Here is a 27,566-nt window from a genome sequence, read left to right on the forward strand (position 1 = left end):
GCTCATTCGTACCGGACAAATAATCATCCTCTTGAGAGTACCATTAAATTAGCCAATGTCCTAGAATTCTGAATGCTGTTTAGCAAAGGAAAGTATACACGCACAGGACAGCTCTTTAGACCAAAACCCATGGATGGACAGATAACTCAGGGGACTGGACACTAGAGCAAACAATGAGGGCTGGCAATAGGGCAGAACTTTCAATAACACCCATTCACAAAGGCAGAAGCAGTCTAGACTAAAGCGTCATAAAAAATAGAGTATGAAAATAGCAAATAGATGGCAGTTGAGAGCTGTCATTCCCTGTGCACCCTCAAAGCAAGAGATCCAAAATGAAGTCCAGTGCCTCCAAATACATAACCTTGGATAGTTGTCATTCGCTCCTTCTCACATTAGGGTGTGTCAACTTCAAGTCTGAGAAAGTATTTCAGTTCCTTAAATCTGCTACGTGTCAGCTTAAAGTCAAGTCCAGTTCGTTTAGCAGGGTTTTCGAATGAGAGCCTTCTGGTGTGGCCTAAGAAGACTGTTGTGCACCTTGAAAGGACAGAATCTACAATCTTCATTGTCTATAGCATGCAGCCTGACATAACCACCTCCTCAAAGACAGACCTACCTTGGGCTTCACCCCTGGGCTTGAATTTCCATTAAGTTTCACTGACCACCCTTGTAGGAGTGTCCTCGGTATGTGATTTCTTCATTCAAGTGTCTGTGCAGGGACTAAGGTTTGGGAAAAGGAGAAGAGAGGGAGCGTTTGAGCGTAACAGCGTTATGGCAATGTCTAAACTTCACATTTAAAGACTCAAGATGCCCTTGAATTCCCCCACTACAATCCTGGCAGCTGTGTTAGATGATGCCCCACCCACCCTTTCCACTTGTACTGGCTTTCTTAACAACAGAGTGGTCCACATTCACAATTTGTAGCCTATTTGAGCTATTCCTATTGCTCTTCGTTGCTGCCGAGTCAGTGATACTGCCCGGTCCTGCACCAGCCTCGCGAGTTGTGCTGTGTTTGAGCTCATTGTGGTAGCCACTGTGACCGTCCATCGCATTGAGGACCTTCCTTCTTAAAACGACCACCACAAACGTGATGTCCTTTTGCAGGCACTGGTCCTCCTCATCGTAAGCCCAACATCCAGGATACACAGTTTCACAACCTTCACTTCTAAGGAGTGTTCTCACGGCGCTCCTTCTGAAGCCGATTGCTTTGTCCTTTTGGCCGTCCTGGTACTGTCAATCTTCTTGGCTTGCACTATGGCTCAAAGTCTTCCACACTCGACGTCCAGCTTTTGCAGGCACAGGAGGTGACTGACAGCCCCACGGCTTGGGTCAGGCACACCTTCATCCTCAGCATGACATCCTTGCTCGTCAACACTTTAAAGAGGTTTAGTGAAGCCCAGGGCAAAGCACCGTTTGATTTTTTTGACTGCCGCTTTCATGAGTGGAGATTGTGCATCAAAGCAAAATGAAATCCTTGTCAGCTTCAATCTTTTCTCCATTTGCCTAGTGGTCCAGTTATGAGGACTTTTGTTTTGATTCTATGCAGTTGCAATCCATACTGAAGGCTGCAGTCCTTGATCTTCATCAGCAAGTGCCTCCGGTCTCCCGGCTATCAACCAGCAAGTTTGTGTCATCTGCATATCACAGGTTGTTAATAAATCTGCTCTAATCCCATACACCGTTCTTCTTTGTATAGTCCAGCTTTTCAAATTATTTGCTCAATATGCAGATTGAATAAGTATGGTTAACATATACCTTCTTAATTTGAAACCATGCTGAATTTCAGAACACTTCACTGTATTCATGGAGAACTTGTATATGGACCAAGCAAATTTTGTTCACTAGAACTCTGAAATTAATATTTTTTCCGGTTTCTTGTGGGGAGAAAGTGAAGAAGACTTGAAGCACTTGCTGATGAAAATAAGGATTTCAGTCTTTATTGTGGATTACAACTCAATGTAAAGAAGACCAAACCCCCACAACTGGACCAATAGGTAACATCATGATAAATGGAGAAATGATAGAAATTGTCAAGGATTTTGTCTTGCTTGAACCCACAATTAATGCCCATGGACCAAAAGAATTGCATTCAGTAAATCGGCTGCATGAGACCTCTTTAGAGTATTGAAAAGCACAGAGGTTATTCTGAGGTCTAAGGTCTGCCTGTCCTAAGTTGTGGTATTTTCAGTTGCATCATATGCATGTGAAAATTAGACATTGAAGAAGGAAGACTGAAGAAGAATCAATGCATTTCAGTTGTGGAGTTGGCGATCGATATTGTAAGTACTATGGACTGCTAAAAGAACAGACAAGTTTGTCTGGAAGAAGTACAGCCAGAGTGCTCCTTAGAGACAAGGATGGTGAGACTTAGTCTTAAAGACGTTGGGCATATGGTCAGGAGAGACCAGTCCCTAGAAAAGGACATCATGTGTGTTAAAGCAGAGTGCAGCGAAAAGAAGGCCCGTGAAAAGAAGAATTGACACACTGGCTGCAACAATGGGCTCAAGCATGAGAAAAATGTTGGGAATGGCCAGGAGCAGGCAGACAGGGTTGTGTTGTGTTGTGTGCATTAGGTCGCAATGTGTTGGACCAACTTGATAACACTTAACAACAACAACAACAACAACACAGCTGGCATTTAAGATTTAACATTCTCTCAAATCTTGTTGAAGTTTGCCATCTTTTCTCTGCACAGAATAGATTTACTCTGCTCTGGTGACATGAATTGATGGAGAAGGAATGTGGTTTGCTCCAGATTAATTTTCTCCCGTTTCTTGTGGTTGTTCAACTTTTCGGTGATTTTGTGTGGGGAGAAAGTTTCAGATACCATGCTTGCTAGTCAGGATTGTATTTTTTCCTCCTCCCCATATACATCTGAGAGTACTCCCATTTACCTAACCATATCTGCTCATGACAGTAATTGTGTTAAATGTCTATGCAGGCTAATGAGTAGCACCGGTCCCTCCAACATTCCTTGCACAAAAGGAGCTAATTCTGGTGTAGCTCCCTTAGACATCAGCTATCCTTCTGCTGGGCGATCCCCAGTTGGTAGTATTTGCCCCGCAATTCATGTTTCTATTTGCCAGCATCCTCCTTCCCAACATAGACACACACACACTACAAAGTTCCCCAAGTCTGTAGCCCTGATTCTCATGTTTCAGCTCAATCTTCTATTCCTTTCAAAAATGGACAAATTAAGGACGAAGTGACTCTTAGACTCTCTCCATCTAGCTGTCTCACTCAAAATCTCTTTATCCCCGACTCAGGTCACACCACAACAAGCAGCATGCTCACCGTTTCAGCAGATCCCTCGTGGAGATTGAAATGTGGGCTCCTCTTTGTGTAGGAACCGCCATTAAAAAAAGTTTTATTGGGAGATAATAGAAATATAATACCACTCAAAGTTCAATCATATCAAGAAGTGTTGTACAATCATTACCACAATCAATTTGAGAACATTTCCTTTTTCCTTATATTCCTTGTTATTGCTTCCCCAAATCCCCCCAAGCTACCCAGCTGTACCCCTGAGGAGCCATTAATCCAGTGACTGTCTCTACAGACTCACTTATCCTGATTTCACATACTAAAAACATACAAAACAAAGAGTCAAAAAAGCTAACAACAATAACAAAAATAAAATAGAGGAAAAACTCCAGTTGGGAAGAAAACAGAAATTATTAAAAGCTAGAACAACTTTAAAATTAGCCAAAAGGCCAGGACGGCCCTGAGCCTGGCCGAGTGCTGGCGACGCAGAGCTGCAGGATCGCTTCGAGATGGCAGAGGTGGAAGAAACCCTGAAGCGACTGCAGAGCCAGAAGGGTGTGCAGGGGATCATCGTGGTGAACACGGAAGGCATTCCCATCAAAAGCACCATGGACAATCCCACCACCGCACAGTACGCCAACCTCATGCACAACTTCATCTTGAAGGCCAGGAGCACTGTGCGAGAAATCGACCCCCAGAATGACCTCACCTTTCTTCGAATTCGTTCCAAGAAAAATGAAATTATGGTTGCACCAGATAAAGACTATTTCCTGATTGTGGTTCAGAATCCAACCGAATAAGCTACTCGGCTCCTTATGTTCGTCCTTAACTTAATCCCCCGCCCCCAAGAGTTAATCATGCCAATCCACTACGAATGGAATCACACACTCGAACCAATCCAGTGACCAAGGGAGAGCTGCTGCCTCACCCACCCCACCTGTGGAGGAAACCCTGCCCCACCTGTGGCTGCAGAGGAGGTCCCGCTGATGGGCCTTCTCCTTCCATGAGACCACCCCCCCTCATGGCACCTGGGGGTCGGAGCAAGAGCTGTGAGGAGCTGCCGCCTGCTTCCTCCTGACCTTCAGTTCACATGTCCCTTGGAAAAGTCTGTTTTTCTTTACCTAAAAATAAACTAAATGCTTGTTTAAAAAAAATTAGCCAAAAGGGAGATCAAATGACATAAGGTGTTAGATTTTAACCTGCTTATATCTGTCACATCTTGTTCCCGGTGCACACTGTGTGAAACAAAGCTATTCACACCCCTGGTCTGTGTCCAGAGGGGTCACCATTCCCCATTTGTCCTCATGGATTTCCCCTTCACTTAAAAACGATCTCCTAGAAATTTTAGAGGTGTCAATTTAGCTGCTACATTTTGACCATTCAAATCAGATCTCCCATTTTGATCTACTCTAATTGTCTTTCCAATACTCTCTCTGATGACCAGACTATGGTCAGAGGTAAATCACCAGGGATTTAGTCTATGTATATGGATTTTGGGCTTTTACTGTAGTCTGTAGCTCTCTGACAACCACAATTTAAACTCTGATACCATTCCCACCTTCTGATTGGGTGCATATTGTTTAGAATCCTTGGGTCACACAGTCTGGTGTGCTTCTTCCATGTGGATTTAGTTGACATCTCACTTAGGCTGCTTGTTTAAAGACATGCCTTTAAGATCCCAGAATCAATTCTTTCTGATAGCCAGGCATCATCAATTTCTTCCCCACCCTTTGCTTTAGCACCCATATCTTCAATGATCTCTTCATGAAGGCCATGTCACAAGAAACAATTACTTTTAGATTGGGACTAGAGTTAAGCATGAGCCTAAACTCCATTCATATGTCTATGGGTTATATATGCCTCTGTTTCACCTTAGATATGTCATTGTGCTTTTATGTTACAATATTGTCAATCATCTCCCTAAAGTATAAAGTCATTCTGTTGATCGTGTCATTAGTTAAGCCAATGATATAGGATTTAAAACACAATTGAGAAAATTTAAGTGTATTTTTTCAAGATTCTTTAAGATTATACACTTAAGATTATTTAAGTGTAGACTGATTGTAAATGGCAATGCATGAATCATTGACTTGTAGAGATTAAATCCTTACGTGACTGGACACTATTTACACAAACAATGGAGGTTGGCCGTAAGGTAAAACTATCCATCATATTCATGGACAGTGGCAGAACTAGACCTACAGATTAATACATACCTTAATCAAGTAGGATGAGCATTGAAGCTCTAAGTACAGGGTAGTCTGAGGAGTGCCTGTTCCATACCTTTGGTTTAGCTGTCTCTCACCATGTAGTTAGTTTTGGCCCTAAGTCCACGGCTACAGGTAAGTTTGAGGCGGAGCCCAGTTCACTTAGGGGTGTCCACATGGAGTCCAGTTGAGTCTTTCTGGTAAGGCCTCAGAAGGATGTTGTGCACCTTGAAAACACAAGGTCTAAGGTCCCCTTAGTCTATGGCACATGGTCTGGGTCCCTAGGGGCTGAATAGAAACTAGGTGAAAAGTACCCCATCAGGAATATAGGACCAAGCCTGCCCTTCCCTGGGGTTCCATAAAAGTGTTACTTGGCACTTTCCCTGCTGGGAGGTTGGTCCTCCCCTTTTTCGACCAACAGAAATGCTCTTGCCTTCTCCAAGATGTGTCTGCCCCCCTCTCCTCATCTGGACTTGAATTTCTCCTCCAGATTGCTTAGCAATGGGGGAGCAGGGTCTGTTGGTTTGGGGTGACCTTAGCATGGTTTTGCATGACAGTCACGAAACGGTCATCTCTCTCTTCCCTGATCTTGAACCACTGATCACAGCTGAAGTAACATCTCTGTTGCAGGGAGTTTTAGGAAATGCATACAGAGAGAGTGCTGTAAGCTTCTTGGGCACAAGTCAGGCTCTCTTTAGGCTCAATTCTCTCTCCTTCCCTCTTTTCATTAGTGTTAGGAGAGGAAGGGCCCTTTCCTCTTCTCAGTCTTTCTGAGAGGAAGTAGAGATGGAAGGGCCAATGGACTGGTGGTTGGAGCAATTTTGTTGCTTGTAGTCCCATGGGAATCTGGTTGGTCGAACTGCTGGCACTCTTGAAAACATGGGGAACTTACTAGTTCGGGGCTTTCATCTAGGACCTTAGTAATGTTGGAGAACAATAGGGAAAATATTCGTATAGATCCTATTAAGTTAGGAGTCAGGTATGACTTGGTTAAACATGGGACTCTGCTATCTACTATTTAGTTGAAAATAAGGAGATTATTTTGTTTTAAAAATTCATTTTCTTTATCTATAACATGGTGTTACTAATGCCAACCACAGGATTATTCTGATTATACAATTAATGAATGAAAGAAATTTAGCTTTCATATGAGACAATCATTATCAGCTATCTTCTCTGACCACACCCTCCTCCATTTCTACTTCTTGCACCTGACTTGCTAACAACATGTATGTGTATGTGTATAAAGATGGATATAAATGTATAGGTGTGTCTGTGTATAGAACCTAGCCTTTTGTTATTTCTGCCCCTTGAAATACATAAATTTTGTTATTGGTACAGAAAATTGTATTTGGAACATAAATCTTTAACTTTCAGTAGCTAGTCCTAAGTTCTTATATTATTCAACATTTCATATGTTAGTCAGGGTACCAGATATGGACTTTATACTTCCTGTAGCTCATTTGTGTAGGTGTATTATTACCAGAAATCCTCCATAATGCTACCCACTCATTTCGGTCTCTGTTTCTACAGAAATGACTAGGATAAAAGCAAAGAAAGACCGAAACAAAGAAAGGTGATTGTTTTTATGTTTCACCATCAAGAATATCTTTTTCGTTAAAATGAGACTATTCAGATAAGAATAAACAAATTTAATAAAGAAGTTTTCATGCTGATTTCTAAACGTAACAGGGTTTTACCTGATAAAATCTACAAAGCAGAATATTTGTCCTAAAATATTAGCTACTCATAATCATTACTCACGGTTTCATTCATTTAAATATGGGAGATTTAAAAATTCAATAATTTGAGAGTTTACATGAGCTTTTGAGAGAAAGGAGACGTTATTCATTTATTATTTAACAAGCATTTCTTAAGGGTTAAATTACATAGCTAAAGAGCTTCTTACCTTCTCAAATACTTTAACATTTATGGCTCAGATGCTATCAGAGAAGTAGAACAAACAAAAAGCACATATTTCGGTTCCAGCACCCTATTGGCAGCCAACATCACCGCGAGGACCCCTACTATAATTACACAGCCATCTTGTGCAATGATTGTCTGTGTTTGTCCTACAAGAGGATGTCTACAAGAATGAGCAGAATCTTGATCCATTGCTTCTGAAAATCTAACTTTCTGTAAAATGTACACCATCTTCCCTGACTTGTCACATTAAATAAGTTATCATGTCTTCTGTAGGTAGCCTTTGGTGGAGACAGTGAGGAAACATATCTGGAATATCTATGTACTTATGAGAGAGAGCAAGAGAGAGAGCCTAAAAGCAGTCAGAAGAGTCAGAGTTAGAGAGAGAGAGAGAGAGAGAGAGAGAGAGAGAGAGAGAGAGAGAAAGCATGGGGATGCATTGAGAGCTATGACTGATTTTGATGAATCCAATTGATTACAATGGTACTCATATACCAACAAAGATTCCATGGTTTTTTTTTTTGAGCAGTTTTATTGGTACTTCATCCATATGTCATACAATTTAATAATTCAATCATATCAAGAAGAGTGGTACAAGTATCACTACAATACATTCTAGAACATTTCCTTCTTCTTTGTATTCATTGCTATTTGCGAAATTTTATTTTTTAATTTCGGCAAAAAGAAACCCACAATAAAACATCCTTCAGCTCAACAACTTTTACATGTATAATTTAGGGTCATTGATTATAATTCTTGGTGTTGTACAACCATTATTGATATTCTTTTCCAAATTATCCCATGGCCATGAACATAAATTAATTGCCCCCTAATCCACGAGTTTTATACACATGAGTAGATGATAGCCGAGGACCTGGAATAATATGCTATTATAATTAGCAGGGTGTCAGAAGTGACTGGTGTAAATCTCTTATTTTACTGATGTGACATATTTAAATTAATTGGTACAGCTATTTCTTGCCATTGTCTTTGTAGCTTCCACCAAAGGACTGGGTGAGAACCTGCCAGTAAGGTGTGTGGGGCTCTAACGTGGGATTGGTCAGTTTTCTCATTGTGCTGAGTGTCAAGGAGCCATCTCAGAAGCAGAGCAGGGAATCTTATGGCCATCAGGAAGGAAGAGCCCTGGGTGGAGCACTGGACCCCAGCTCTGAGAAACAAGAGCTTCCGAGGGTGCAGCAGAGGCAGCGGCACAGAGAGCATGAGGCAGCGATGGGCGTCCACTTATGAAATGAGTTAAACCGATGGATTTTGAACAGGAAGCTGATTTGCAAAGTGGGGTGCTTTTGGGGCATTTATCAGCACACTTGCCTGAACAGGGCAGAAGCCAAGAGACTGCATGGTGGAGTGACCAAGGACTCAACCGAAGTGTGCCTGTGGGCATGGCTGAGGACACGCACTGCAGACAGAAAAGCGGTATCTGTCACATTTTGGATCCTGAATTGTACCCTGTTATTATCAGCGAGTACTGTGTGGCCACTGCAAAAAGATCATTGAAATCAGCAGGAGAGTAAAGTGCCCTGGGTCGGGGGATTGGTGTTAGAACAGGATAAGGAAGTTCAGAGGGTGGAAGCAGGTCTGATATCTGTCTCAGAAATGGGCCTTAGGCTGATGTGGAATTGGCTCCTCCTTCCCCCTTGCGTGGTCAGGAGGACAGACACACACACACCCATCCATTTGCAAGTGATAAGGAATCATGGGTCTTTATTTAGATCCTTTAGTGTCAGATAGAAAAGAAAAGGAAAGACATTAAAAATATAAAAGGATGATATGGGTTGAATTGTGTTGTTGTTGTTGTTGGGTTCTATCAAGTAGGTCATGACTCATAGTGAACCTATCTATAACAAAACTTTCCCCTCCACAAAACAGGCTCTGAATGTGAGCTTACGCAGAAACGGGATAATCAGTGTAGTGGACCCCATCTTGTTTGAAGAGAAAACAGAGACAAAGACAGATATACAGGGAAGAGAACTATGTGAAGGCAGGAGGAGAGAGTGGAGCTAAGGAATGCCAAGATCCCCGCCACCACCAGAAGCTAAGAAAGCCACAGAGCACATGCTCGCTCAGAGGAAGGAATCACTACTGAGGGAACCCTGGTTTTGAACTTCTCATCACCAGAAGTGTGAGATGATACCTTTCTACTGTTTAAGCTACGTTCTTTGTGGTCTTTTGCTATGACGGCGCTGGGAAACTAATACCCACTTGTCCAGCTTAATCTGATTCACTGTCTTTGAGTTATTTTTATAACTCATTAAGTTGTAGAAAAGTTAAAGCAAAGCAAATTGTTCTTTTCCACAGGGAATAATTTTAGGCAAAACACGATTGATTAGAGCCTGTTGTTTTGACTGGTTGTCCATGTGTTTGTGAATTCATCTAGTAGTCCTCCTGGGCTGCCCATGTGTGAATTTTAAAACTGGCTGTATTATCTTCATGGTAATTAATGAGTTAGATAAAATCATTGCTCTGTACTTATTTTGTATTTTTTTTACTATAAAACCATAGAAGCATTTATTAAACAAAAGTTTTAGAATGTGACACTATGGTTTTTGTACATATCCATCATCTAGGTCTATACACTTTTTGTGGTAATATTTCCATCTCTCTAAGAAGAATTCTTCAATTGACACTACATGAAACTGATAGTTTTGCCATCCGTAAGGGATTCAAACCATGTTCCTTTTTCTTTTTTTACATTTTATTAGGGACTCACACAACTCTTATCACAATCCATACATATACATACATCAATTGTATAAAGCATATCCGTACATTCCCCGCCCCAATCATTCTCAAAGCATTTGCTCTCCACTTAAGCCCTTTGCATCAGGTCCTCTTTTTTTCCCCCTCCCTCCCCGCTGCCCCCTTATTTTGTATTTTTATGAGAGTAATAATTTTACTAAAAAAATCATCCTTTAAACACTATCTGCAACATATAAATGAAGACTACTGATTATTGTTACTAAGGATGATGATGACCAGTTACTAAGTATTTACTATATTTCAGGAACTTTTCTGTGTATTCCTCATTCAACCCTCCCTCCTACATTGTGAAGTAGATTTCAAAAAAATGAATCTTTGGTTGTGAGTTAGGCTGGGGGTCCACATTTCAGACAATGAGCCCCATCAGTTCCAACCATTCCTTACCCTCCCCACCAGATTTTATCTCACCCCTTCTCCTGAGTTCTCTTCTCCATCTTATGGACTTCCACGACCCCCTTTCATCTAAGTCAAAACCTGTCAGCCTTCCAGTCCATTGCTTCATCTTCTCACCCTCATCCTCCTTCCCAGGGGAACCCCCGAAGTCTGTTCTTTGTCGTACGCAAGTCTGTCTTTGGTTTTTGTCTTAGAGCAGTGGTTTCATACAACAGTCCTTTCGTGGCTTATTAACTTCACTCAGCATCATGCTCTCCAGGTCCATCCACATCACGAGGTGTTTCAGGATTTCATCCTTGTTTTTGAGCGCCGCACAGTATTCTATTGTGTGCATGCACCAGTTTTTCTATGTGATCTTCTACTGGTGGGCATTTGAGTTGTGGCCAGCTTCTTGTTACTGTGAACGGTGCTGCAGTGCATATGGCAGTGTGTATGTCCATTTGACTTCTGGCTCTTGAGTTACTTCTGTAGGGTTATATACCCAGTAAACATATTGCTGGATTGAATGGAATTTCTCTTCCTAGTTGCATGAGATAGCGACATGTCACTTTCCACAACAGTTATATATAAAGTAGATATCATTAGTCCCAATTTTATAGAATAGGAAATTTAGATGAACTGTTTATCTACAATTGGAAGGGACAAAGTTGGGTTTCCACCTTAGGTCTGACACACTACAAAGTTCCTACTCTTAACCAGCATGCATGTTATGGGATTACAGGTAATTTTTTAATTTCCTTCGACCTTTATTTTCTCTATCAATAAAATAGATTTATAAACATCTCTTTATGTCCAGGAAATGCTAACAATCATGATGATCTGAAGAGTGCTTTACTGTTGGTAATATTAGCTGATTTCCGGCCAGCCTCTGTTGACTGGTTGCCGGCAGAACAGTTTTGATTGATGGGGCTTTTCTTGGCAGACTTTTGGAAGTCTGTCTTAGTCTGAGAGCTCCACCGAAACGTGTTCAGCATCATAGCATCTGCACAGCAGCTCCAGCCTCCAGACAGATGGGTGGTGGCTGTTCAAGAGGAGCATTGGTCAAAAATCAAACTCAAATCTCCTTCAGGGGAGGTGAGAATTCTGCCACTGAGAGTCAGTGACCTCAGAAAGTCATTTTGTCACTGGCACAATAGTTTCTTTAAGTATTCCTGGTCCTGAAAGAGGGCCAGGGCAGTCTTTCCGCTGTACTGAGCTATGGTGAATTGCAATTACTTGGCCTGACTCTTCTTATCACAGTCTATGGAATTCCTACCAATAGCCTGGGTGAGAGAATACAATAAGGCAAGCATTCAGAAAGAGAACTGCTGGCTGGCATGGCTAAGACGAAGGCTTGCAGACAAGCACTGATATCCCAACTGACTCAGATTTGCTTTAATGCGGTAGCTTCCCTAATCAACCCTCATACTAATGTTTTTCTCTGAGTTCCGTGTGGTCATTGGAATGGCTCATCGAACCCAGAAGAGTAGGAGAATGCATTGGGAGAAATCGCAAGTGTCAGAATAGGGTAAAGAAGGCTGGGGGTGGGGGCATGTGTGACTTTGCCTCATCTGTGGGCAGATTCTACGTGTGGGATTCTCTTAGTCTTGTCTGTAGTCAGAATTCCGATGTGGCTGCCAGACCATTTCATCAGAGCTCTTGTAAATTTAGACAGTGCAAGGGGGTGGAGGCATCACACAGCATACTGGCTTGAAGAATTTGCAACCACATAATCCCCGAGGCAGTTAGTTTACTGTGCCAACCTGACCGATAAACACATGTGGGGTTATTTGAAGGGCAGAGAGAGAAATGGCAATGTGAGCCTCGCCTTTCTAGTTCTCAGGTCTATTGGTTTTTGAAGATCAGACCAGGGTGCAACTGCCTAAGCCAGTTTCCTGCTTCAGCTGGCAAGGCTCACTTCCTGCAAGACATCCCCGAGAAGAAGCCACATGGACCTACCCAGATGCAGCCCTGGGTGCTGGAGCAGCCATATGGAGACCCCTGCCAGCACTGACGTGCTTACACATTCACTGACTTGGCTTTCCTCCTGCAGTTGGCATCATAGTGTGTGTTTTGTGAGATGGAGGAGGACTTTTTGGATTGGTGTCAGACATATGGGCTAATGTTGGACTTGTGGGCTTGGGCACCACTGGGTTGGGATCTTTCTTGATGTGCATTCAACCTTTATATAAAACTCTCTCTTATACATGAGATTCTGAGGATTTGTTTCTCTAAGGGACCCAGACAAATACAATACATTTCTGTGGGCACAGGATTTGGTAAGCAGGATATAAACTGGATTGCAGTGTCCAGCCCCTTCTGTCCCTCAGATGGACTATAACTGCAAAGCTGTGCTCAGCAGCCTTGGTACCACTGAGGGTTGAAGATGGTACCTTAGGAAGAGTTCTCCTTCTGCCTGTCAAAAACCATATTATCCTGGCCCTAACTTGCCCAGGACTGGACTGCTGAACAAAACTCCTGCTAGGGACTCAGATGAGGAGTGGAAAATGTGAATGAGCAAAAGTCAAAAGTTTAGAAGTAATTAATTTTATGCTGATTAAAGTCAATTTTCATGATTAAGAGGAATGTCTGGAATTAGATGAGGAGGCTAACAGTGGAGAGGAAGTCAATCAACATTAGCAAAGCAGAGCCAAGAAATCTGAGATTCTTAAATTTAATATGCAATAACACTCTTGGGAAATAATATTTAAAATGCAAAGTCCTATGCTCTACTAGAGATTTTTGACCAGATAATCTCATCTGGACACTGGGATTTCATCTTCTACATTTCTCTAAAGGATTCAGACAGAGATGACACCTGGGCCATTTTTGACCTAGAATCTTTCCTTTCTTTTACTCCTCAAAGTTTTATTTATTTTTTTTAATGAAATAGCTCTAATCTTTAATCTCCCCTTCAGTCTCACACTAACTATTGTAGTTCCCCATTTGGTATATCAAAGCACCCCCCGCCCCCCAAAACCCCTAAACCTAAACCAAAATTGCTGTTGTTCGAATTCGTTAACTATGTATGACAGACTGGACTCTCAGTGGGTCTTCTTGTAGTTAGCGGCCGCCATGTCAGTTCCAACACATAGTGACAACAGAATGAAACACTGCCTGGTCTGTGCCATGCCCAGCATGGCTCTTACATTTGAGCCCATTGTGGCAGTCACTGGGTCAAACCATCTTTTCAAGAGTCTTCTTCTGTTTTGCTTTCCCTCTACCTTACCAAGTATGATGTCCTTTTCAGGGACTGATTTCTTCTGACAACGCATCAAAGGCACACGAGACAAAGTCTCACGATCGTTGCATCTAAGGAGCATTCTGGTGGGACTTTTTCCAAGACAGATTTGCTTGTTCTTTGGGCAGTGTATGGTACTTTTCAATTTTCTTTGAATAGTTCAAATACATTGATTTTTCTTCAGGCTTCCTTATTTAGTGCCCAACTTTTGCATGACTATGAAGCGATTGAAAATACTATAGCTTGAGGCAGGTGCACCTCAAAGTAAGGTTTTTGGGTGCATATTTACCCAATGCAATGTATCATTTTTATCTCTTGACTGTTGCTTTCATAAGCATTGACTCTGAATCCAAGCAAGATGAAATTCTTGACAACTTCAATCATTTCTTCGTTTATCATGATGTTACCTATAGGTCCAATTGTGAGGTTTTTGGTCTTTACACCGAGTTGTACTCTACGCTGAAGACTGTAACCATTGATCCTCATCAGCAAGTGTTTCAAGTTGTCCTCACTTTCAGCATGCAAGGTCGTGTCACCAGCATACGGCAGTTTAAAAAAAATCATTTTATTAGGGGCTCATAAAATTCTTTAAAAAAAGTCATTTTATTGGGGGCTCGTACAATTCTTATCATAATCCATACATCCATCCATTGTGTCAAGAACATATGTACATTTGTTGCCATCATCATTCTCAAAACATTTGCCTTCTACTTGAGCCCTTAATATCTGCAGCTCATTTCCTCCCTCCCTCCCCCTCCCCCTACTTCATGAACCCTTCATAATTTATAAATTATTATTATTTCATCATATCCTACACTGTCCAACATCTCCCTTCACCCACTTTTCTGTTGTCCATCCCCCAGGGAGGAGGTTACATGTAGATTCTTGTAATTGGTTCCCACTTTCTACCCCACCTTCCCTCTACCCTTCAGGTAACACCACTCTCACCACTGGTCCTGAAGGGGTCATCTGTCCTGCATTCCATGTGTTTCTACTTCCTATCTGTACCAATGTGCATGCTCTGGTCTAGCCAGATTTGTAAGGTAGAATTGGTATCACGATAGTGGGAAGAGGAAGCATTTATGAACTAGGGGAAAGTTGTATGTTTCATCGTTGCTACACTGTACCCTGACTGGCTCATCTCCTGCGACCTTTCAGTAAGGGAGTGTCCAGTTGCCTGGAGATGGGCTTCGGGTCTCAACTGTGCACTCACCCTCAGTTACAATTATATGATTTTTTTGTTCTTGGATGCCTGATATCTGATCCCTTTGACACCTCCTGGTCACACAGGCTGGTGTGCTTCTTCAATGTAGGCTTTGTTGCTTCTGAGCTAGACGGCTGCTTGTTTACTTTCAAGCCTTTAAGACACCAGACACTATATCTTTTGATAGCCAGGCACCATCAGCTTTCTTCACCACATTTGCTTATGCACACATTTGTTTTCAGCGATCATGTTGGGAAGGTGTGCATCATGGAATGATATGGCAGGTACTTAATAAGCCTTCCTCCAGTCCTGTTCCTGCATTCTTCTTCATTTAATATAGACTTCTTTGATTATTTGCTCAGCATACAGATTAAATGAGTCTGGTCAGAAGATATAACCCTGATGAATACCTTTCCAAATTTTAAACCATGTAGTTTTCCCTTGTTTTGTTCACAAAACTACCTCTTGATCCATGCACAAGTTCCACATGAGCACAATTAGGTTTTCTAGAATTACCATTCTGCTCAAGGCTATCCACAGTTTCTTATAATTCATAGAGCTTAATGCCTTGGTATAGTTAAAAAAAACCCAATAAAACACAAGCAAACATCTTTCTGGTATTCTCTGCTTTGAACCAAGATTCATCTGACATCAACAATAATACCTCTTGTTTAATTTTCTCTTCTGAATCCGGCTTGCATCCCTGGCAGCTCCTTGTCAATATGTTGCTGCAATTAATATTGGATAATCTTTAGCAAAATTTTACTTGCATGTGATATCAATGATACTATTAAATCATTTAGCATTCTGTTAGATCACCTTTTTATTGTATGGGCATAAATATGGGAATCTTCCAGTCAGTTGGCTAAGTAGCTATCGTCTACATTTCCTGGCACAGACAAGTGAATGCTTCCAGTGGTCATCAGCTTGTTGAACCATTCCAATTGGTATTCCAGCAATTCCTGGAGCCATGTTTTTGGCTAAGGCTTTCAGTGTAGCTTGAACTATTTCCTTCAAAACTCTTAGTTCTTGCCCATATGCTCCCTCTTGAAGTGGTTGAATGTGGACTAGTACTTTTTTGGCACAATGACTGTGGATTATTTCCATCTTCTTTTGATATTTACTACATAATTCAATTATCTTAAAAACATTTTGTTATGATGCTTTACTATATTTTCCTGAACTGTTCTTTGAAAATTTCAGCTCAGCTTGTTGACTTGTGCTTCTTCTTGGATAATCATCTCAACCTCACCTTTAGGAGGTTTCTGAGACTTCATTTTAGTGACAGGTCTAGCGGAAATAAAGGGTGGTGAGGGTGTTTCCTGGGTGCTCTCCGCAATATCTTGTAAGGCATCTTCCTCAGGTAATGCTACTGATGCAGCCCCACCTGGCATATCAACTTGAATAGTTTGGCTAATCTGGTCAGGTGTTTCTAAGAGCTCAATATCCTCCTCTTCTGGATCATCAGCCCATAAGCTCCCATCCCATGTTTCAGGGTCCAAACTTTTCCCAATTAATGCCCTTACTTTGGTTTCAGACACTACTCTAGATCTGCAATTCAGCTGCCATTGTAATTCAGCCACTCGTATAATGAGACTCCAGACCTGGCTCTCAGCAATGTCAGCATTTTACTAGAGGAGAGAAGGCTCTCCTTTGTAGCACAGATGGAAGTTTTCAAATCCGTTAATCTGCACCTGAGGCGCACTTTTGAGGCTCTAAGATCACCCCTCTCCTTAATCACACTTTCTGTTTTAAGAAGGACCAGCCAACCAGCTTCTCTATACTTGTCATCCTTACAAAACTCCTGGAAAATATCAAACATACGATCACCCAGTGCCTCTCCTTTAACCAACACCTCATCTATCAGTGGTGCTACTTTAGGTATTATCTTTGCTATTTCACACCATGGATTAGTAAGAGTAGCAGACGTATCCACATTTTGGGGTGTTGAAGTGCTGTTAAGACTAATCAGGTTGGAAAGCCAATTTAAGAAACTCATATTTATGGTTTATTTATCTAGAAGCACTCCTGGTACCAAAATGTGTTAGACAGGGTTCTCTAGAGAGACAAAACCAGATTGCTAGTAAATATATATATATATATATATATATATATATATATATATATATATATATATATATATATATATATATCTCACAATAAAACGAACTGTTAAATTATATACAGATAGATAGATAATGCAAGAAATTAACAGTTAAATTATAAATTATAAAGCAGTGAGACACTAGCAGTCCTTTAAGTCTTGAGGGCTGCCAGTTCCTTTTCTGTAGAGAGAGCTGGGCTATATATACCCAGGCAGCAAACAGCAAAGCAGATCACCAACTGTCGGTCCCCAGCTCCAGAGATGAACATTCCAGTCGTGTGGTCTTAAAGGGACCTTAACTTACATCGACACAGTCCACAGGCTAGGCATCCCACAGGTAGTATACCCTTTAAATTGAGGCACAGAGCTAGCAAGGCAAGGCTCACCGAGCCATCTATCTCTCCGCCCTTCAATTAATCCTACTTGTGTCAATCAGCCAGGCTGGCACAATAAACTATTGCAACTTCTAAGCCCCAATGTGGCTTAGAAGGCTATAATCTTTACAGAAGTTGACTACCACGTATTTTTCCTATGGAGAGGCGATTGGGTTCACACCACTGACCTTTAAGTTAGTTTCTGACTGTTTAACCACTGCGCAACACAAACTCTTTATTAACAGACAAGGCCAGTTTGTCAGAGAAGTTTAGATTCAAAGATAAACGGAGAGCTTGCTTGTTCTGTCCCTAGACATTTAGGTAGAAGGAAAGAGAACAGAGATAAGGAAAGAGAGCGTTCAACAAACCAATGCAACTTCCAGAAACACTTACTATAAAGCCAGTTTCCTCGACACAACTCATTCCTACTGATGAAGTCGATAAATGTGAGACATACACAAATTTAAAAATCACTGTTCTAGAGCCACGAGCCACTCTGAGACTATTAAAAATAAAATGATGCAAATTAAGCGAAACTGGGCAAAATAAGAAGACTTATTATGCTCAGTTTAGTAATAAATATATAGCACTTATCTGTCAGTTTTGTCATTTTGTGGTGGCTTGTGTGTTGCTGTAATGCCGGAAGCAGTGACACTTATTCTAAACACCCCCAGGGTCATTCAGGGGGAAATAGTTTCTGCAGAACTTCCAACGTAAGAATATACTATGTAGAGGAAATAGGCTGTCCATTTCTGAGGGATTAGCCACTGATTATAAGTAGCAACAGAGCATTGTCAGATGTAGAGCCAGAAGATGAGTCCCTCAGGTTGGAAGGCATTCAAAATACACGGGAAGAGCTTCCTCCTCAAATAAAGAAGGCCAAAATGATGTAGATGGAGTAAGACTTTCTGAACCTTCATTTTCTGATGGGACGCAACTCCAAAGGAGAAGAAACATCCATTAATAAATGGAACATGGAATGTCTGAACTATGAATCTCGGAAAATTAGAACTTGTCAAAAATGAAACGGAATGTATACAGATCAATATTCCAGGCATTGGTGATGCGAAATGGACTGGTATTGGCCACTGTGAATCAGACAGTCATATGATTTACTATGTTGGGAATGACAAATTCAAGAAGAATGGTATCACATTCATTATCACAAAGGACATTTCAATATTTATTGATATACAGTATGTCTGTGATAGGATAATATATGAAAGTCCAGTTAATATAACTATTATTCAAATTTATGTACCAACCAATAAAACTAGTGATGAAGAAACTGAAGAATTTTACTATATTCAGTTTAAAATTGATAAAACATGCAATCAAGATATATTGATGATTATTAGTGATTGGAATATTAAAGTTAGAAACAAAGGAAGGGGTAATATTTGGAAAAATGGCCTTGGAATGAAGCTGAAGATTGCATAGTAGAATATTACAAGATCAATGCATCATTTATCACAAATACCTTTTCCAACAACATAAACAGCAACTGTACACATGGACCTTGTCAGACACAATACAAAGAAATAAAATTGACTACATCTGTGAAAAAAGAAGATGGAGAAGCTTGATATTAGCAGTCAAAGCAAGGTCAAGGTAAACTGTGAAACAGGGCATCGTTTGTTCATCTGTAACTTCAGGTTGAGTCACTAAGAATCTAAAAACAAGTCCTTTAGAGCCCCAATACAACCTTAAATATATTCCATCTGAATTTTGAGAACATCTCAAGAGCAGCTTTGACACAGTGAACACTAATGACAGAGGATCTGATCAGCCGTGGGAGGACATCAGGAACACCAAACATGAAGAAAACAAAGGGTATTAAAAAGACAAGAAAGAAAAAATATATCAAAGTGGATATCAGAAGAGACTCAGAAACATGCTCTGAAAGGTAGAGTAGCTAAGACCAATGGAACCCACAATGAAGTACAGAGCTGAATAGGAAATCTGACAAGGGAGCTCCAGATGACAAAGTAAAGCATTACATCAAATATGCAAAGACCCAAAGCTAGAAAGCCAGGAGAGAAGAACATGGTCAGCATATCTCAAGCTGAAAGAATTGAAGAAAAAAGATCAAACCTCCAATTTCAATATTGAGGGATTCTATGGGTAAAATATTGAAATATCAAAAGATGGTAGAAGGAATACAGAGATATTTTGCCAAAATAACTGATTGACATCTGTGTTAGACAGAGTTCTCTAGAGAAACAAAACCAAGATACTGATAGATAGAAAGAGCACAAAGGAATGCAACAGCTAATTAGTCCACACAGCAGTACACAGGACTCAGTTCAACTCACTTCCATGGAACAGTTAATATACTGGAATTCCTTTAACTCATGAGGGCTGCTGGGTCCAAGATCAAGGAAGCAGACAGCCGAGTCTTCCATAAGTCAATGTAGGCAGTCTGATCACAGTCAGTGAACAGCAGGGTGGGTTACCAACAGTTAGCAGTTCAGGAGCTTAGCTAAGCAGGCCTGGATGAGATATCAAACTCGAGCAATGAAATACGATAGGATCTGACAGCCTCAAACTCAAGCAATGTATACACCAGCAGCATGGCAAAGAAGGTCTTGAAGGAACCTCAAGCTCTAGCAATATGATCAATGGGTTGGCTGTCCCGCAGGTAGTGTAGCTGACAATTTGACGCAGAAAACTAGCTAATGCAGTTGCACGCTGATCTGATGAGAGAGAGGGGTGGGGCTTGCTGAGCCATTTATCTTTTTTCACTCCAATCAAACTGTAATCTATTAATCCCACATATTCCTATTGGCTATATTGGCACAATAAACCTACCTGTCACAACATCCAATCATTTCAAGAGATAAAATATGATCAAGAACTAATGATACCAGAAAGAAGTAGCCTAGTCTCACTCAAGGCATTAATGAAAAGGAAAGCTCAGGAATTGATGGAAAACCAACCGAAATGTTTCAAGAAGGTGATGAAGCACTGGAATCTCTCACATATCCACATCACAAAATTTAGAAGACAACCACCAGGTCAACTATTTGGAAGAAATTTATATTTAGACCAATTCAAAGATAGGTGACTTAAGGGAATAAAGAAAATATCAAACAATATCATTAGTATCACATGTAAACAATATTTGGCTGATGATAGTTCAACAATAGTGGCAGCAGTACACTGATAAGGAGCTGCCAGAAATTCAACGTGAATTCAGAAGATGTGGCAGGAGGGATAGCATGGCTCATGTTGGATGAAGCTTCACAGGAAGCAGAGAATACAAGAACATGGTTTGCTCGTGCGTTATGGACTATGCAAAGGCATTCAATTGTGTGGGTCATAACCAACCATGGATAACAGTATGAGGAATGAGAATTCCAGGTGCCTTCATTGTGCTCATATGGAGCCTTTTCACGCCCTGAGAGGCAGCCGCATAAATAGATGAAAGGAATAGTAAATCGTTTAGAATCAGGAAAAGTGTGTATTAAGGTTGCATCATTTCATTGTATTTATTAAATCTGTATACTGGACAAATTTTAACATGAGAAGCAGGGCCATATGAAGAAGAACATGACATCAGAATTGGAGGGCAATTTATTAAAACCTATAATGTGCAGATGACACAAACTTGCTTGCTGATATTGAGGAGGACTTGATGGACTTGCTGAGAAAGGACAAGGACTGCAGCCTTTATGGACTACAACTCAATGTCAAGAAGGCCAAAAATCTCACTACTGGCCCAATAGATAAGACGATGATACACAGAGAAAAGATTGAAGCTATCAAGGATTTAATTTCTCTTAGATCCCCAGTCAATGCTCATGAAGCAGAAGTCAAGGAATCAAATGACTTAATGTATTGAGCAAAACTGCTGCAAAAGACCTCTTTTTAAAAAAAATAATTTTATTGGGGCTCATACAACTCTTATCACAATCCATACATACGTCAATTGTATAAAGCACACTTATACAATCGTTCTCAAAACACTTGCTTTCTGCTTGGGCTCCTGCAATCAACTCCTCATTTTTCTTTTTTTTTTCTTCCTCCCTGCTCTCTCCTCTCATGAACCCCCCTCCCTCATGAACCGTTGATAATTTATAAATTATTTTCTTATCATATCTTACACTGTCTGAAGTTTCCCTTCACCCACTTTTTTGTTGTCCATCCCCCAGGCAGGAGGTTATATGTAGATCCTTGTAATCGGTTCCCCCATTTTAGCCCCCCTTCCTCTCCTCCCTCCTGGTATCACCACTCTCACCACTGATCCGGAGGGGTTCATCTGTCCTGGATTCCCTGTGTCTCCAGTTCTTATCTGCACCACTGTGTATCCTCTGGTCTAACAGGTTTGTAAGGTAGAATTGGGATCATGATAGTGGGGGTGGGGGAGGAAATATTTAAGAACAAGAGGAAAGTTGTGTATTTCATCAATGCTACACTGTACCTCCCAATACCCCTCTGCAAGGGATGTCCAGTTGTCTACAGATGGGCATTGGGTCCCCATCCCGCACTTCCCTCATTCACGATGATATGATATGATTTTTATTCTTTGGTGCTTAATACCTGGTCCCTTCGACTCCTCGTGATCACACATGCTGGTGTGCTTCTTCCATGTGGGCTTTGTTGCTTCTGGGCTAGATGGCCACTTGTTTACCTTCAGGCCTTTAAGACCCCAGATGCTATATCTCTCAATAGCCGGGCACCATTAGCCTTCTTCACCACACTTATTTACGCACACATTTGTCTTCAGCATTTACATGGGGAAGTTGAGCACACAGTGACGGTTTTTGTTCTTTGGTGTCTGCTACCTGATCCCTTCAATGCCTCATGATCACAGTGTGTTAGACAGGGTTCTCTAGAGAGACAAAACCAGATTGCTAATAATTATATCTATATCTGTATCTGTATCTATATCTATATCTATCTAGATAACACAAGAAAAAACAGTTAAATTATAGAGCAGTACAAATAGCTCTGTGTAACCCACTCCCGTGAGACAGTTGTGAGACACTGGCAGTCCTTCAAGTCTTGAGGGCCTCTGGGTAGTTCTCTGGAGAGAAATTCAGGCTATCCAGGCACAGGCAGCAAATAGCAAGGCAGGTCACCCACAGTCAGTCAGGTCACCAACAGTCAGTCCCCAGCTCAAGAGATGTAAATTCCAATTGTGTGGCGAAGCAGGTCTTGAAGGAACCTCAAATTACAGCGACACAGTCCACAGCTTAGGTGTCTCACAGGTAGTGTAGCTTGCAAATTGAGGCACAGAACAAGCAAGGCAACTGCACACTGGTCCAAATGATCAAAGAGCGAGAGACAAGAAAGGCGAGGCTCACCGAGCCATTTACCTCTCCATCCTTCAATTAATCCCACATGTGTTTATCAGCCAGTCTGGCACAATAAACTAACTACCTCAATCCACCCCTTTCCAACATTGTACCTGTACACAATTCTTTAGCCATATATACTTATATAATTTTCGGACATTGATGAAATCACATTTATACTTATCATCAATCATATATCATACATATAAATGAAAACACACTGAGTCCAACTGTGTCTTACATATCATACCTGAACAAAGGAAAGATATTCAATAAGCACATGAAAAGAAAATACACTGACAATTACAAACCTTGCCTTTGCAATTGATCATGTGGTAATAACTGTTAGGTAGAACTACCTTCTTCTACTACCTATTCTGTATTACCTTTGGCCTCAGCAAGCACCTTGGCTGGCTGTGGTTTTTTGCCTGGTGGGGTGACCCAGACCTTCATTCCTGAGGGATCTGGGACATTATAAGTCCTGACAGGATTGGGTTCCTGTAATTTACCATTTATCAGCACAGGGCATGGTAGCACTAAGAGTCGACCTATGGGATCTCCTGGATTCCAGGCATATTCTTTTTTACCTCCATTATGTATGTAACATTAGTCCAGTTTTTTCTTGGTAATCAGGATCAATCACACCACTTAGTACAGTGACACCCTTCCTGACCTGTTGATCCAAAGGCATGAGAAGCCCAAAGTGGCCAGGGGGCATTCTCAGCTGCCAGTTCAGTGGAATCCATGCTGTGTTCCAGGTGGGAGAGCTCCTTCCTTCGGGACCAGGACCTCCAGGCCTGAGGAACACAGGGTTGCTGGGACAGGAAGCAAAAATGCTGCAAGTGGATCACTAGGAGTAATAGTGAGTGGTGCCACTCCAGCTTCCACCCCTTGGTTCCTGGACCCATGAATTCTGGCTACTGGAGACCCAACACCATATATTGGCCGCTGGTTTAGAGCATCTACAGCTTCCTGGAGAACATTGCCCAGCCCCGCAAGTTGTTGCCACCTGGTAGGCTCATCATTTTATCAAGGCAGCAGCTACCTCACACAGGCTGGTGTGCTTCTTCCCTGTGGGTTTTGTTGCTTCTGAGATAGATGGCTGCTTGTTTACCTTCAAGCCTTTAAGACTCCAGACACTATATTGTTTGATAGCCGGGGACCATCAGCTTTCTTTACCATATTTGCTTATGCACATGTTTGTCTTCAGCGATCATGTCGGGAAGGTGGGTATCATGGAATGGCCGTTTAGTTGAGCAAAGTGTTCTTGTATTGAGGGAGTATGTAAGTGGAGGCCCAATGGCAAAAGACCTCTTTAAAATGTTAAAAATGTTGACGAGTCAGCAAGTCACTTTGAAGACTAAGGTGTGCCTGCACCAGATGTGGTATTGCCTCATATGCACGTGAAACCTGAACAAGGAATAAGGACGACTGCAGAAGCATTGACACAGCTCCATATATAAATGATGGTGCTGCTAAAGGATACAGAAAATATCGTCGACTGTCAGGAGGAACCCTCATGGTGTAATGGTTACATACTGGGCTGCTAGGACTTCAAGGACTACGCTTCAAAACTACCAGATGTTCTTTGGGAGAAAATGAGGCTTTCTACTCCCATAAAAAGTTATAGTCTTGGAAACATACAGGGACAGTTCTACTCTTTCCTATAGGCTTGCTTTGAGTTGAAATTGACTCAATGGTAGTGAGAATGAGTGAGCCAAAGGAAAAAGCCAATCTGTCTGGGAAGGAGTACAATCAGAATGCTCTTTAGGCCAGAGGATGGTGAGACTTCAAATACTTTAGACATATTGCCAGGGGAGACCAGTCCCTGAAAAAGGACATCATACTCAGTAAAGTTGTGGTCAGTGTAAAACAAAAACCCTCAAAGAGATGTATTGATACAGTGGTTGCAACAATCGGCTCAAGCATCACAATGCTTGTGAGAACACAACAGGACAGGGCAGGTTTTGTTTTGTTGCACACACGGTTGCTATGACTTGGTGCTGATCTCACGCACTCAACAACAACAACAACAGTAAATATACACTTTATTTTGAAAGCATCATTTCTTTAAAATCATTTTATTAGGGGCACATACAACTTATAACAATCCATACATACATCAATTGTGTAAAGCACATTTGTACATTCATTGCCCTCATCATTCTCAAAACATTTGCTCTCCACTTAAGCCCCTGGCATCAGAAAGTATTAATTATTTTGAAGATTAAAAAAAAACAGTTTTATTGGCACATAATCCACATAGCATACAATTCAATTGTTCAATCATATCAAGAAAAGTTGTACAATCATTACCACAATCAATTTTAGAATATTTTCTTCTTCATTGGATTCCGTTATTAGCTCCCCGTCTCTCCCCAATCTCTCTCTTCAATATGCTTCCCAACACGAGGATAAAAGCTCCACAATTCTTATCGAGTTTGCATTTAAGATGGAATGGCCCATAGCAAACTCTATCTTGTCTCTGATGTAATATCTCCAAACATGAGTGGGTGTAGTTTTGGTAGGATTAGTTGAGATTCCATTCACAGAAGCTATTATTTTCTTGATTTGTTTCTCCAAGTACAGTAAGAGCCTACTTTTGATCGATGCTATTTCTAACAGAAGAAACTCTTTAAGCAGCTCTGGATTCAGTAAGGAAGATGTAAAGCCAGAGATACTTACCCAATGGAGATGTATTCATCTTTATAGCTAACAAAGGTAAATTCTTAAAAAATTTTTTTTTTTTTTTACAATTTTTTAGATGATCTATTTTATTAGAGTAGACTGATCACACATGGTCCAAGAAAACTCAAAGAGCAAACCAAATATAATCAGATGTTAAAGACTGGTCTTAAAGCATCATAGCCAATGATGCCTCGTTTGCCTATGATCTCGCCAATATAAAACCACATCCACACTTCAGTGGCCACCAAGCCATTCAGCAGAGCTTCCTTAACTGTGAGCTGCTTGAGGTGCCCAGTAGCACTCTCGACTACTTTCTTCAGGCTCTGAATCTCTGCAGGGACCTCCGCAGGGGTCGGAGGAACCAGCTCCACCCTGGCATAGTGCCAAAATGTGGCCAGTCAAGGCTTTGAGTAAGTCACAGCAGCGTTCACCAGCCCCGGGGCCTTCTCCACCAAGTTACGGAAAAACTGGGCCATGGTTCGAGGAGAGAAAGCCCGTGGCCCGAAACAGCCGGTTGAATCTTTTTTTTTTTTTTTTTTTACATTTTATTAGGGGATCATACAACTCTTATCACAATCCATACATACATCAATTGTATAAAGCACATCTGTACATACTTTGCCCTAATCATTTTTTCAGAGCATTTGCTCTCGACTTAAGCCCTTTGCATCAAGTCCTCTTTTTTCCCCTTCCCTCCCCGCTCTCCCTCCCTCTTGAGCCCTTGATAATTTATAAATTATTATTTTGTCATATCTTGCCCTGTCCGGCATCTCCCTTCAACCCCCTTTCTGTTGTCCATCCCCCAGGGAGGAGGTCACATGCAGATCCTTGTAATCAGTTCCCCCTTTCCAACCCACTCACCCTCTACCCTCCCAGTATCGCCCCTCACACCCCTGGTCCTGAAGGTATCATCTACCCTGGATTCCCTGTGCCTCCAGCTCCTATCTGCACCAGTGTACATCCTCTGCTCTATCCAGACTTTCTTTCTTTTTTTTTTTTATCCAGACTTTCAAGGTAGAATTCGGATCATGGTAGTGGGGGCAGGGGGGGGCAGGAAGCATTTAGGAACTGGAGGAAAGCTGTATTCATCAGTGCTACATCGCACCCTGACTGACTCATCTCCTCCCCTAGACCCCTCTCTGAGGGGCAAAGGTAAATTCTTCGTTACTGAGATTTCTGCCCTCCCCCCACCTTGTTTGCTGACTCAGAACCTAAAACACTAGTTGTAAGAGAGAAGATGTACAAACTTTATCTACTTTATATAAGGCCAAGTGGATTTTTTTTCTAGATAGAAAATGATGTTATCTTTGCAGAAAAACCCAAAAAGAAAAATGATGTGTCGTGTAGTTTCAGTTCATAGCATTTAGGGTGAGGTAGACTCAAGCTCTGTAACACATTGAATGTGCCTCTGGCTTTAAAGGTTTATACAAATCTGTGTAACCATACTGATTAGATTACAGAGAAGAACCTCTTAGGTGCGAGCGTTGTCTGTGAAGAGAAGTTCAAATCAAGGGAAATAAAAAGAGATGTCACACAATGTTTGAACAAAACTTAGCCATGTCAGGGGAAGGGAAAAGAGGCAAGGTTAAAATATTTCAATAGACTTCTGCAAAACCACATTTATGCATGTGACTATAATCTAGGCGACTCCATTAAATTTCTTTAAGCAATTACCTGAATTCCCACAATGGTTTCTGTGCTCGTTACTGGAAAATTTTAAAAGAAAACTTAGACATTGTGTTGGTCAGGGTAGACTAGAGAAACCAATTTATAGGCACTCATATGGGTATGAGAAAGAGCTTTAAATACTAGAGCAGCCCAGTCCAGATCAAGTCCATAAGTTCAATATTAGCTCATATGTCCACTACTAATCTATCAAGTCCTCTTCAAACTCACAAAACACATGCAATGACACCAAATGCAGGGAGCGTCCAATATTGAAATCACACAAATAAAACCCATTGTTAAGGCCATTGTCAAATCACAAATAAAACCCAGAGTTATCACTACTCAGACTAATTTTGAGGTATCTCTTAGATGTTATGTTACAAGATTGATTTATAGCTGGGGCTCATGATAAAATCTGCCATGGTTTCTCTTGACTGAACCAAATT

At 41.2% G+C, this 27,566-nt stretch overlaps 1 protein-coding gene and 1 pseudogene across 1 annotated transcript; one reads left to right on the forward strand and one right to left on the reverse strand.

Moving 5' to 3' along the window:
• The first annotated feature begins 3,712 nt into the window (after window positions 1-3,712).
• On the forward strand, window positions 3,713-4,415 carry LOC142443475 (dynein light chain roadblock-type 1). The gene has a single exon (XM_075544824.1). It carries the CDS (start codon window positions 3,771-3,773, stop codon window positions 4,059-4,061), a length of 291 nt encoding a protein of 96 aa, XP_075400939.1. The 5' UTR covers window positions 3,713-3,770; the 3' UTR covers window positions 4,062-4,415.
• Window positions 4,416-25,598: 21,183 nt separating this feature from the next.
• LOC142442310 (ATP synthase F(0) complex subunit g, mitochondrial pseudogene) lies at window positions 25,599-25,928 on the reverse strand (annotated as a pseudogene).
• Window positions 25,929-27,566: the final 1,638 nt, after the last annotated feature.

The sequence above is a fragment of the Tenrec ecaudatus genome, chromosome 3 (genome assembly GCF_050624435.1).
Source record: "Tenrec ecaudatus isolate mTenEca1 chromosome 3, mTenEca1.hap1, whole genome shotgun sequence".
In the NCBI taxonomy this organism is placed as follows: Eukaryota; Metazoa; Chordata; class Mammalia; order Afrosoricida; family Tenrecidae; genus Tenrec; species Tenrec ecaudatus.

What these genes read in the sequence shown, in the direction of transcription:
- LOC142443475 (XM_075544824.1), top strand. Translation starts at nt 3,771, where the DNA reads ATGGCAGAGGTGGAAGAAACCCTGAAGCGACTGCAGAGCCAGAAGGGT.